The sequence below is a fragment of the Octopus bimaculoides genome, chromosome 3, assembly GCF_046866305.1.
Source record: "Octopus bimaculoides isolate indiv1 chromosome 3, ASM4686630v1, whole genome shotgun sequence".
Classification (NCBI taxonomy): Eukaryota; Metazoa; Mollusca; class Cephalopoda; order Octopoda; family Octopodidae; genus Octopus; species Octopus bimaculoides.
In genome coordinates this window covers 2,241,982-2,255,921 of record NC_142930.1, presented here as the reverse complement: position 1 = coordinate 2,255,921, position 13,940 = coordinate 2,241,982, and the positions used below count along the sequence as shown (strand labels likewise).

Genomic DNA, 13,940 nt, shown 5'->3' with positions numbered 1-13,940 from the left:
CAACTCAATTATTATCCCATGCAGTTGCACATGGAAGAATCCTATGGTTTGGAGAACGATTTGAAAATAGGTCAAATAACGATGATGATGATGATGATGATGACGACAACGATGATACAAATGATGATGATGGTGATGGAGACGATGAAGATGATGATAATGATGACGACGATGGGACCATGGAGAATACAAATAATGATGAAGATGATGATGGTGGTGGTGGTGATGATGACTTCAAGGGTGATTAGTTCAATCCTGAAGCCAAGGAAAGTAAATTTATCCAATTGCTGCAATCATAAATTGTTTATGATGGAAAGAGCACAAAACAACATAAAACACTAGAAACGAAGAAAAAACCATTTCTTTCGGTTTCCGATCTAATCTTATTTTCTTGCGATAATCCACGTTTTTGCTAAAAACTGCTTTTTTTTCTTTTTTGTTTTTGTTTTTGGATGAGGCAAACTGCTTCCTAAGCAACATTTCTGTAACTGACAGAACGGAATGGAAGCACAAGTCTGCTGATTCTCTGAACCATTTCATGGATTAGTTGTAAACCATTGCCAGACTTGGCAGCGGCAGCGAATAGAATTTATGGGGGAATTTGTTTTAAGGTTTTCTTTTTTGCTTTTTCAAGGAAGGAAAAGATTTTGGTCCTTCCGTCTTCTTATTCCCCAGTTTTTGTCTTGACAGCATTTTGGCTGGATGGGGTATCGCTTGTGTGCGTGCGTGTGTGTATGTATGTATGCATGTACGTACATGTGTGTGTGCGTGTGCGTATGTGTATGTGCGCGCGCGCGCGTGTGCGTGTGTATGTATGTATGTACGTGTGTGTATGTATATAGGTGTGTATGTGTGTATATGTATGCATGTATATATGCATGCGTGTATGTATATATATATATGTTTGCATGTATATATATGTTTATGTACATGTGTATGTATGTCTGCATATGCATGTTTGTGCCTATGTAAGTAGTTTATGTATGCGATGCATATATGTATACATATATATACATATAGGTAGATGTACACATAATGTGCATACTTACACACACACACACACATATATATATATCGGGTGTGTACACATATCTATCTATCTATCTATATATCTATCTATCTATCTATCTATCTATTTGTTTACTTGTCTGTCTACAAAACGTAATATATATGTGTGTGTGTTATCGTGTGTAATACACACACACACACACACACACACACACACACACACACACACACACACACACACACACAGAGGCACACACGAAACTATGAGAGGAAATATAAAGATAAGACTTTCTTTTTGATTCCGCTTTTCGTTTGGAATAATTATCAGAGATCAATACAGGAAACTTATGACTTGTCGAGAGTTTAAATTATATCATTTTCCATAATTTGCGAATGTCATGTTATCATATTTAATAATAAAATTACTATCACTTCAGTAATTAGCTATCATATATTACTGCGAGGAACTGGAGCCAATGAAAGAGTTTTTACATGGTCACTCACTGTGCTAGAAATAGCAGCCACATAAAAAAAGAATTATACTGTTATCTTAAAATTAAAGATACATTAAAAGAATGTAGTTCTAGGATAATCTATGTGTTAAGAAAATGTTGAAATGGTTGCAGGTGGAATGGTCTTAAATACAGTCTTACTCAGACAGGACCGACCTGGGGTCAAACAGCAACGACAACACCAACAACAACAACAACAACAACAACAACGATGTACTCTTGTGCGAGTGCTTCGCTATCGAATATAAGGCTAAATGGATCGAAATTGCAACACGTTTTCATTACAAGCTGAAGATCTTTCGCCTTGTATTACTAGTACTTTCAGGAAAGTCTTGAACATCACAACGGCTCCTTTCATATACAATTGTAACGCAATTAATAAACCCTTATATTTCTATGATAAGGTGGCTAGCTGGCAGACACGTTAGCACGCCGGGTGAAATGCTTGGCGGTATTTCGTCTGTCTTTATGTTCTGAGTTCAAATTCCGCCGAGGTCGACTTTGCCTTTCATCCTTTCGGGGTCGATAAATTAAGTACCAGTTGCATACTGGAGACGATCTAATCGACTGGCCCCGCCTCCCCCAAAATTTCGGGCCTTGTGCCTAGAGTAGAAAAGATTATATTTCTATGATTCCTGCAGTATGGTTGTTGGCTCCAAGCAGTTTGGTTTCAATATCGAGCTGTTGTTATTTTATGTTATTTATATATTTTGTGTCTTCGGGGAAAACTTGACCGGAAGTACCTCCATTTTATTTTCACTCGCGTATTTGAGACAATATCGAGGCAACAATTCGAAACAAAATCCATGATTCTAGAAAAATATGAAAAAGTTCTGTAACATTTCATGGAGTATTTAAACATTCCTGAAGTCTTCCATTTTCATGTAATATGTCATGATGAGACTCTCCGCCGGTGAACACATTTTCTTTGATTGTTGACTAGGCGCAGGTGTGGCTGTGTGGTAAGAAGTTTGCTTCCCAACCACGTAGTTCCGTGTTCAGTCCCACTGGGTGGCACCTTCTACTATAGCATCGGGCTGACTTATGAGTGGATTTGGTAGACGGAAACTAAAAGAAGCCCATCGTATAAATATATATATATATCTTCTCCGTTTTTTGGATTAACTATTTACTGCACGATCACACGGACCCCCGGCCTTCCGACTGACTTTGGATTACCTAATTTGCGGAATTCTTTCTACCATCGGATTACATTACCCTATTCATTCGGAGTACACCATTTCTGCACCTTGATTGAGAATCATTACAATTTGTCCGTGACTCTTCCTCTTTAACTCCTCTTCCCTCGACCTCTCTTCTGTTCTGCTTCCACTCTCTTTCTTCCTTCCGTCTTCCTTTTCCTTTGGACTTTCCTCTGTCTCCTGTTTCTCAAGAAGAGCTTTGCTCGAAACATAAAACACCCTTTCTTTCATTCCCTGAGCGTCTTATTAATAGTTTGCATGAACCACATCCTCGCGTTTTCTTGTTTTTATTTCTTTATTTCTGAAAATTAATTATACATAAACGTGGTAAGTGGCTTGCTTACCAACCACATGGTTCTGAGTTTAGTCCCACCGCGTTGCACCTTGGGCAAGTGCCTTCTACTATAGCCTCGGGCCGACCAAAGCCTTGTGAGTGGATTTGGTAGACGGAAATTGAAAGAAGCCCGTCGTATATATATATATATATATATATATATATATATATATATATATATATATATATATATATATATGTGTGTGTGTGTGTGTGTGTGTGTGTGTGTGTGTGTGTGTGTGTGTGTGTGTGTTTCTGAGTTTGTCCTCCAACATCGCTTGACAATCGATGGTAGTGTGTTTACGTCCCCCATAACTTAGCGATTCGACAAAAAAGACCGATAGAATAAGTACTAGGCTTAGAAAGAATAAGTCCTAGGGTTGATTTGCTCGACTAGAGTCGGTGCTCCAGCATAGCCGCAGTCAAATGACTGAAACAAGTAAAAGAATAAAAGAATATAATTTAAATTTGCTTACGGGGAACATTTCGTTTATGCAAATGAAGCTCCTCTTCCATTATCTCGGCCAGTCTTCATTTAAACATACAAGACGTTTCCCGTAAACAAATTTAAAAGATATGTGTATATATATATATATATATATATATATATATATATATATATATATATATATATACATACATATATATATATATATATATACAGGTGTAAACTGGTTGAATGCAAATTCGTCCTTTAATTTGGAGGTTTCTAAAAAAGATGTCGAATGTTGATTCTTCATGTTTTGCTGGTAGTTTCCAGGCGTAAATTTACGAAGATGTGAATGTAATACTTGTATATGATGTGGTGAATTTATGGAAAGAAGTCCAATAAAACTCATCAATTTAGTTAAAAATGGAGAAGAGAAGTTGTTAACATATATGAGAGAATTTTAATTTTAATTCATGTAGACGATCATTTCGTACAGAGATATAAAAATTCATGATTGAATTGAATTAGATTAAATTAATTAATTAAATTTAATTATATGTATTAATGTACTCTTCACTGTGTATATTACATGTGCTCCCCCTCCACCGATTTACAACCTGTGTTGGTGTGTTTACATCCCCGCAACTTAATAATTCTTCAAAAGACCAATAGAACAAGTACCAGGCTTTACAAAATACGTACAGGGGTCGATTCGTTCGACTAAAATCTTTCATGCGGTGCCCCAGCATGGCCACAGTCTAATAACTGAAGCAAGTAAAAAGTAAAAAAATAAGAAATATAAAGAAATCATAAATAAGTTGCAACTGAAGTAAAGTGATTTAAGCAAGGATCGAACCTGTATTTATAGACTTGGTTTGTGTGGAGGTTATCTAGCGCGTATTACAATGGTTGCACATCGAACTATGAATTGACGAATAAAATTGTTTCAAGTTTTGGCACAAGAGCAACAATTTTCAAAGAAAGGGCCAATCGGTTCCATCGACTACAACAAGTACCTCCAAGTAGTTCTTCCCCACATTATCGATGTTTCTTTTCCTATCAAATATTTTATGGGCCCCGTCGAAGTAGAAGAAAACCTTATACGCAGATTAGAACCCTTGTCTTGGAGACACTGAACCTTATAGCAACCAGCCTCAATTCGAGATTTATTTAGAAATGACAAAGCGATCTAAAAATGAAGGCTGTTCTGCTGGTTCTGAAAAGAATCCATATAAATATTTATACGTTTATATTTAGACCAACTAATTAGATATAGGAAGGTAGATTATTATCGTCTTTTCGTTTTTTAGTTTTTGTCTTCATATTTTATTATAGTATAGATATTTATTAAAAAAATCCATCCATTTCCTCTAGAATAAGTTTTCCAAATCAACAATTTGATGTGAATTAATAATTCACAGGATTAATTCCTGCTGCATGACAACGAGTATAAATACATCACACAAAAAACAACAACATATTTTATTGAGTTGACTGAAGAAATCTAAGAAGAAATAAATGTTTTATTAATTTTACTTATAACGATTTCTTTTGACTAAGCACAAAGGCCTTCTATATTAGAGAAAAATAAACTATGGAATGTTGTAACGCTCATGCCTTCCCCAGGGTATTAAATTGAAATGGCTTCCATTGAGAATTAAACAGTTGTTCAATGCATCGTCCATTCATATTTATATTGATCCGGTTTGCTAGCGGAGCTAAAAGGGCAGGTATGATCGTGATGTTAAAGATAAGGATGAAATTGATTTAAGGTATCTAGTCCGGTGCTTCACTGCTCTGAGTTTAAATTACGCATGAATGGTTAAAATAAGCCCCAGTAATATATTTCTTAGAGTGCTGAGGAGTGAGCTGATAAAAGTAATTGCATAATAGTACCTTGTAAACAGCGGAAGCACTGTAAAATTCACAAATGCTTCGTTACTTTGTAGTGCTGAAATGAAGACTACGTGTGGATCTGGTGGAATTCACTTCACATCTCAGATTTAGATTTTTGACTGGATGCAGTCATCAAATGACGGCCTCTATACAACGGCCGTTTCGATGACAACGTCATCAAGACATCTTCAAATTAGAAATACCAAATTAGAAGCAAATTAGATTCCCCAAATTCATTTGGTGACGTCACGAGCGTACTAACCAATCAAAGTTGTTCATCCTTGATATAAGTCAATTCTAGAATCTCTAGATCAGGCAAAGAAACGGAAATCAACCAAGTGTAACCTGAGTCAGCTTACTTTGATGTTTAGTACCGTCAACCAAATATGAAGAACTGGCGAAAAAGCCATCTGGGATAAACGCTCGCAGAAAACTTAGTCCAAATAAACATAAAATAGCCCCAAGACTCACCATGTAACAACACCATTTTTGAAACTAATTAAATGATGAAACCGCTAAAGGAATTGTAAATAAATTTAATTAATGTGAATATTTCTTAATATATATATATATATATATATATATATATATATATATATATATAAAAATGTGTGTGCATATAGATGTAAATGTATGTATATAAAGCATTGGTCGCCGTTTAGTTATATTATTTAGGAGTTGGTTATAGATTTACTTATTGAATTTATTTACCGATGCTGTTGTACATAGCGTAAATATGTTTCTTGTTGTAGTTTAATTAATAAATTAATGTTTAACCGTTCCAACAATTAAGATTGAACGAATGTGGTGATTTCATCGGTATGTTTGTTCCCAAACAACATTTATTTTAGAGCTGTTGACACTACCGGATTGAATGGTACTGCACAGGTGTCGAAACCATAATGATATCTGTGGGGCAGCTGATGATAGAGGTATATTGGAGTGTTGGTATGGCTGTTTTTGTATGTGTGATATAGTACTATAACACATTCTTTATATATATATATTTGTATATTCCTGTATGTGTATATGTGTGCATATATATCTGTCAATGTGTATCTTTCTCTCTCCATGTGTGTGTGTGCATGCTCACATATATGCGTTTATATCTATGTATACATGCATAGATGCAGAGATACATGCTCGAAATGTTATGAGTTATTATATTGAGCTTCATTTATATTCTAGCAACTTCTTAAAAAGACTTATTTTCAAATTCCTTAATACTTCAAACGAACAAAAACACATGCATATACACACGTGCATGCGCACACACGTACACACATCACAAACGACCACGGATACAGACACATGCGCATGCGCACGTAAATATGTATATACATGTATGCAGGTAAGAATGTAGGTACGACGTACATTGTTGATCGTAGTCATGATTGTAATGATGATGATGATGACGTGCTAATAGTATTGTTCTTTTTTTCTTCTCTTTCCTTTTCTCAGCGCCGGAGTTTGTCCAGCGCCTCACCGGTGAAGAGTCTGTATTGGAAAACAGCAGCGTTCGATTCGAATGCAGAGTGAAAGGCTTCCCGAAGCCGACAATGAAATGGTACAAAGATGAAGAAATCTTGGAACTTGATGAGCGGATATCTGTGGAATCGTTAGAGCAAGGAACCCATGCCCTTGTCATTGCTGATGTGACCAAGAAAGATGAAGCCACGTATCGATGTCGGATCGAAAACAATGAAGGTTCGAGTTCAAGCACGATTTACCTCAGCGTTAAAGGTTTGTATCTTTCTTAATAATCTCACCTTCAATCGATTCGTGTCGGCGCATGGCTCAGTGGTCAGCGTGTGACACTCATGAGTAGTAAGATTGTGGTTTCGATTCCCGGTCCAGGCAGTGCGTTGTGTTCTTGAGCAGAACACTCCATTTCCCTTTTTTCCGACTGACATCCCGTTCAGGTGTGTGTGTGTGTGGGGGGGGGGTAGTGTTGGATCTCGGTCATTTATACGCCAGGGAACTCCGGTCTCCGGCTTTATGAGTGCTAGGACTCGAACACAGTTATGTCTAGGGAAATTGCTTCAATCGATTAATTACCGAATACCACCTTCATCGTCATTTTCATTGTCATCGCCATCTTTAAATGCAGTCGACCGCATTATCGTCGTCGTCACCGCCACCGCCGCCGCCGCCGCCATCAGCTCGAGTGACATATGTTGTATTGATCATTGTCGATCTTTCATCCAAAGACGTTAGATACAATTTCGTATATTTCTTCTTAATATTGATGTTGGTGTTCAGAAAAATGGCGTCGCTGCCGTGGAAATCACAGAATATCAGGTTAAAGAACTGAGACGACTCAATTCCGTTAATATAAGTTCTATATTTAAATCACGTCAGAATCGATATTGGTTTCCCCCCGGATCGATTTCTATCGGATACACACACGCACACACATGTATCATTGCCTTCAACAAGTTAATGGCGTCGTGTCAGTAGAGGAAACCGACATTAAACAGTAAATGGAGAAGCTGACATGAGTTTCTTTAATTTTCACAAATATTTCCCCACGAGCCAGATGTGCACGACTAAACTTTGATAACTTTCTTCACGTGGGAACATGGAAGATGAAGGAATTAATCGATATGAAATTTTAGAAATAATAAATAAATAGATAAATGAAAAATCAATGTGTTATTGATAGATGGCTTACCTGCAATTTGAGAAGATTCTGTAAGATGTGCCTGCATGTGGCGACGAGGAACAGGCGCGTCTGCGTGTATAAACGTATGTGTATACACGTGCATAAGACGGATTCTCACGTCGAAGGTGACGTAGGCATGTTCAGCGAGAAAACAATATATACATGTGCATATTTACACACACACACACACACACACACACACACACACACACACACACACACACACACACACACACACACACACACACACACACACACGTACATACATGTATGTATGTATGTCAAAAGACCTCGTACTATGGCCTTTGTTCCTTCTGTCAGCCAGCACAAAGGTGTATTATGCAATGAAATGACCAAATCTTTGGCCGGGCTCAAGAGTCATATAAGGGTCTCACATTGCATCGTCAATGACCCATTGCAATGATTCTTTCTAGCAAGGGCTTTGCTCGTATACGAGAAAGCAGCAGCTATATATATGTATATATACTATGTGTGTGTGTGTGTGTGTGTGTGTGTGTGTGTGTGTGTGTATACAGGTGTGCGTATGTGTGTGTCTATTAATATGTAACGCGCGTGCGAACGTGAAGGAAGGGATCGACAAGACAATTGCTATTAAATGCATTGATTTGGCCTCGGAATCAACACACATACACGCGCAGACAAGCACCTACACAAACACATACACACACACACATACACACACACACATGTAGATGGTATAATTATTCACCCCGTTCAATGCTTACAACAGAATGGTACGACTGGGCGTGGCTGTTTTTGCATCAGACAATTTGGTGCTTAAGACAGATACGGACACACACATATACAGAGAGAAGGAAACATAATAAGAAAGAAAGAGAGTGAGAGAGAGAGAGAGAGAGAGAGAGAGAGAGAGAGAGAGAGAGAGAGAGAGAGAGAGAAGGTGGAAGAATGAATGACAGTAATCCTAAAATGTATTGAGATAAAAATGAAACAATTAAATTATGGCGTTACCTGCTTTGACATGACATAAAATTCCACAGCGAAATATTTTTATTGGTAATAAAAAAAGATGATGATTTATATACTGATACGGCGAAAATGTAGCTTTATTTAGATTCCGCACCCATCCACCTTCTCCGCCCACTATTTCTGGGGTGGATCGTGGCGGGTAGAGTTCCCGGACTCCATCGGGTCCTACTACAAGCAACCGTCATTACACTGCGGACAGATTCCTGAGCGGGATCAACCGAGACTATGGATAGCATCGAACCATCTTATTCTTGGTTTATTATTAGGTCTCCTGCCATTTGGCTCAGCTTGAAGAATCCGTCTTACAATTCTTTCTTGCAACATTCTGCAGTACCGAATTTGTGATCGCTTAATCTCGACTTGGAGAGACTCCCTGACCTCCGAGCTTCGCACCCTGTCGATTAACATTGTTCCAGAGATCCTTGTGAAGAACCCCATTTCGGCTGCTTGTATTCGCAACCGTACCCTCTCGGTCATGCATGGCCATAGGTAAGGATAGGCACGAAAACCGAATTGAAGATAACGAGTCTGACTTTTTTTTTTTTTACCAATCTCTCTTTTTTCTTGGTTTTGATAAGTTTTCGTTGAAATTCTTTTGGCCAGACTGTTTGTAATACTGTCACCGAAATAAATTCTTCCTGCTCAAACTTTTCTCAGAAAATCCGTTAATGTTTTAAGAACTATTGAGAACAGCGCATCCTACAATAGACCCAAGATGTTACTCTGACAAACTCTAATCCAGTAGTTCTCAATTGGAGCCCATATGAACACTGGAGATCTCCATACGATTTTTTTTTGGGGGGGGGGTCCACGCAAGCAAAATAGTCAGTTGCGGATCCCCAGTAGTATTTTAAGGTTATTTTTACAACCCTGTTATAAAAAGTGAAACACAAAATAATAATTTTGAAAGAAGCATCTATAAAACTAGTTTTTAAACATCGAATGCTTTCGGGGGTCCGGCAGAATAGAATAGTAATGAAAGGGATCCATAAGCAAGAAATGGTTGAGGACCACTTCTCTAATCAAACCATGCTTGATCCAGCAGCTTCTGGTATCGAGATGCTGTCCACGACTTCCCACCGATTTGCTTATAAACACCACCAACAACAACAACGTAAGCAACAGCAAGACAACAAAAATAGCAAAACCAAACCCTAACCCCGCAAACCATACTTTTCTCATGAACCCCCCCCCCCCTCTGCTTCATTCTCTTCTAAACTAATTCTTCTCATCTACATGATATCCTCTATTCTAGTTAATGTTCCACGAAGCTTCCATTTCTCTGTCACTCTCCCTCCCTCCCTCTCTCTCTTTCTCTCTCTTACAGTTTCTCTTTCTCTCTCTTACAGTTTCTCTTTCTCTCTCTTACAGTTTCTCTTTCTCTCTCTTACAGTTTCTCTTTCTCTCTCTCCCCCCTCTTTCTATTATTCACCCTTGCACTCTCATGTTATCCTGAAACTCAATGTTCAAATCTTTTGAGCTCATCACTAATCTCCTTCATCTTGCTAATCTTCTGATCTCCATTTGCTCTTCCAGTCTTTGGATGATGTCATTCTTCTCTCTGTTCTTTTCTCTCTCTCTCACTAATACACCCCACCCCCCACACACAGAGATATGTATATGATTCAGAGCACTGACAACATATGGGATTTAGGAATAATCGTGTCAAATGATGCATCTTTCATCAGTCGCATCACCTCTACTCTAAATACAGACATCTCTTAGGGTGAATTCTACGAACCTTCACGACAAGAGAACCGGTAGTTATGCTAACCCTATGCAAAACCTTAGTTCTGAGCAGGTTAGATTGCTGCTCACAGCTTTGGTCTCCAAATTCACCCGGGTCTCATAGAAGAAATTGAAATTGTTACAAAGAACATTCACCTCTAAAATAATTCCAGCTAATGGCGTTGATTACGGGGAATGCCTGAAAGCTCTGTGTCTCTACTCTCTTGAACGCCGAAGAGAGAGATATATATACTGTTATATACGTATGGTAGATCCTGGAAGGACATGTTCCAAACATCGGCATTAAAACGCATTTTAATGCTCAAAATGGAATGTACTGTTAGCTCCTAAATATACCATCTTCAAATTCATGAGCAAAAACACTCTGTTGTACGAGTCTAATATTCAGAGGTCTGAACTCGCTATAAAAATAGGGCAAGCTTCAACCACTAGTCAGAAGCAAGACAGGTGCGACATAAGCCACGTCTTTCTATTTGAACTTTTTGAAAACCAGTGAAAACTGGGAAAACGGTTAAAACCTAAAATACACCAATAAAAGATATTCTAACTATTCTCAGTGCATTTTCAACTTCTATTTTCCCTATATATATATATATATATATATATATATATATATATAATATCAAACACATACATAAGGAATGTGTTTTGCTAGTTCATAAGTAGGCTGCACTTACAAGCATAAGAGAATATATTTTCTCTCCATGTACCAGGTGTTAGAACACCTGGAGTGTCATAGACAAGCGAGATAACTCACATCAGATCCCATCCAGGAGCGATAGACATCGATGTTTCGTCCTTTTTGTTTCTTATCAATGCCGCGTACTCGAAACGAGACTTGATGTGAGGCTACGTTGCTGTCTATGACTATATGCAAAATGGTGTAAGACCCATCTGCTGGTATGTCGTTTCAGGTACGCAGTATCGACAAGTCACAAAAAATGACGAAACAGCGATGTCTATTACTCCTGAATGGGATCTGACGCGAGTTATCTCGCTTGTCTATGACTTCCAGGTGTTTTAACACCAGGCGCACTGATGAGAATATATTCTCTCCCGCCTATAAGCGCAGCCTACCCACGAACTAGCAAAATACAAACATTGACTGTGTGTTTTCAATATTGTTTATATCTCTCTAGCTGCTTCTTATTCATTTTTGAATATATATATTCAAATGCACACACACACACACAAACACATATATACATACATACACGCACACACACATACATCCATATATACATAGACATATATATATATATATATATATATATAGAGAGAGAGAGAGAGAGAGAGATAGATAGATATATACATACACACACACGCAAACATACATACATACACACACACACACACACACACACACATATATATATATATGTATATATATATATATATATATATATATATATATATATATATAATATTTATAGTTGCTGATTTAACTCTAGATAATTATGACATCGATATAACTATTCACGCCCAAAGGATGCTGCTCCTTGACAAATGTTCTTTATTCCGTATTTGCATGGGGTCATTAGATTGTGCAGAGATATGCAATTTTATGGTGCTATATATCTATGTCTATGTCTCCCTACCTACCTACCTACCTACCTACCTACTTACTTATCTATCTACACACACACATGCTTATACATGTAGTATTTGTGTGTGTAACCGCTCAAGAAAAACCCAAGTGATAGAAACTAGTGAGTATGTGTGTATATATCTATGTATGTGTGTATGCATGTGTGTATGCATATATGCGTGTGTATGTATGTATATATGTATGCATGTGTGTATGTAACGTGTAAGAATATTTAAATGTGTCAAGCCATATTTGTAAGCGTATTTTACCTCATTCTCTCACTCATTCTCTCACTCATTCACTCACTCACTCACTCACTCACATTCTCTCTGTCTGTCCCTGTCTCTCTGTCTGTCTCTGTCTCTCTCTCAGTCTGTCTGTATCTCTCTCATTATATATTCAGTGAATAAACAAATCCTCTAATAAATATTTCAATATACATGTCGGGTGTTTCTTTACCGTTAAACCAAAGAATTTATTCTCAATATTTTCGTTTTTCTCCCAAGACGTAGTTCTCTGTATGTATCATTTAACAACTTTCTGGAATAAGTCAATGGAACCGTCTCATTTCCATATAAAATTATATAAATCTAATATCTGATCTGTTTGAAATTGAACCTGAGATGTATTTTTTCTTCCAAAAGTCGTTACTTCATAAGCGTTCAGTACTTTCCGGAAGTTTAGAAAATTTAATATCCCGACAGGTGATACTATATCATATTTTAAGGATATGATATCACACAAAAGCATGTTCCTTCAGATTCGTTCGCGTGATATCGTAGACATTAATCTAATTAAGTCTGACTAATTGAAAATCAGTAATATAGACACGTTGGATATTTTCTTTCATCCTAGTAGAAGTGTTTTGTTTAAGATAATTGCTTCTTAGATTAAATAATGCCATTCTACGTAATTATATGAAGTTATAATTACAATTTTAAGGATTTAAGCCTGTTTCAGAAGCCCGACTAATATTAATTTTAAAGAAGCTTTTTCTCTTCTTTTCTATAAACTAAAAATAATGTGAGGAGATCTTAGTCAACTAAACAAAGAATGTACCTAAGTTAGTGTTACCGTGTTTAAAGTAGGAGGCATGATAAAATTAACGAGAAATAATTATGTGGTAAGAAACAAAAATAATGTATTAAAGACTATTATTATTTTTATTACTCTGGCAATCACAGGGCACAGGTATATATATATGTTTCGATATCATTATGACCTCCTCAGCGAAACATACTTGTTAAAGCAACAATTTTTACCTGCCTTTGTACCATTTTTCAACTTTGTGTTATCTTTTAGCATGCATGAAAAACTATTTCTCCAAAAACATTCTGAAGTACGTTGGCTGAGTAGTAGAAGCATGTCTCTCTATTTTCTCTCGCAAGAATGTCTCAGAATAGCTAGTCACGACACAGTCATATGATAGGACGTAACATTGAAAGCCTACTTGAACTAATTCTGTGTCATTGTCTTCTTGTCACTACTTAAAATATATCTCGTGGTATTATCTGCCATTGTTAATAGAAATGATTGCAGCAATGA

General features: G+C 37.1%; 1 protein-coding gene across 1 annotated transcript in view; it reads left to right on the top strand.

Annotated features, from left to right (window-relative positions):
* Positions 1-6,841: 6,841 nt before the first annotated feature.
* LOC106867338 (uncharacterized) overlaps positions 6,842-13,940 on the top strand; it is a 29,467-nt gene continuing 22,368 nt past the window's right edge. The window contains exon 1 of the mRNA XM_089348481.1: positions 6,842-7,125. Coding sequence (XP_089204607.1) covers positions 6,942-7,125 — 184 coding nt within the window. The 5' untranslated portion in view covers positions 6,842-6,941. The remainder of the gene's footprint in view (positions 7,126-13,940) is intronic.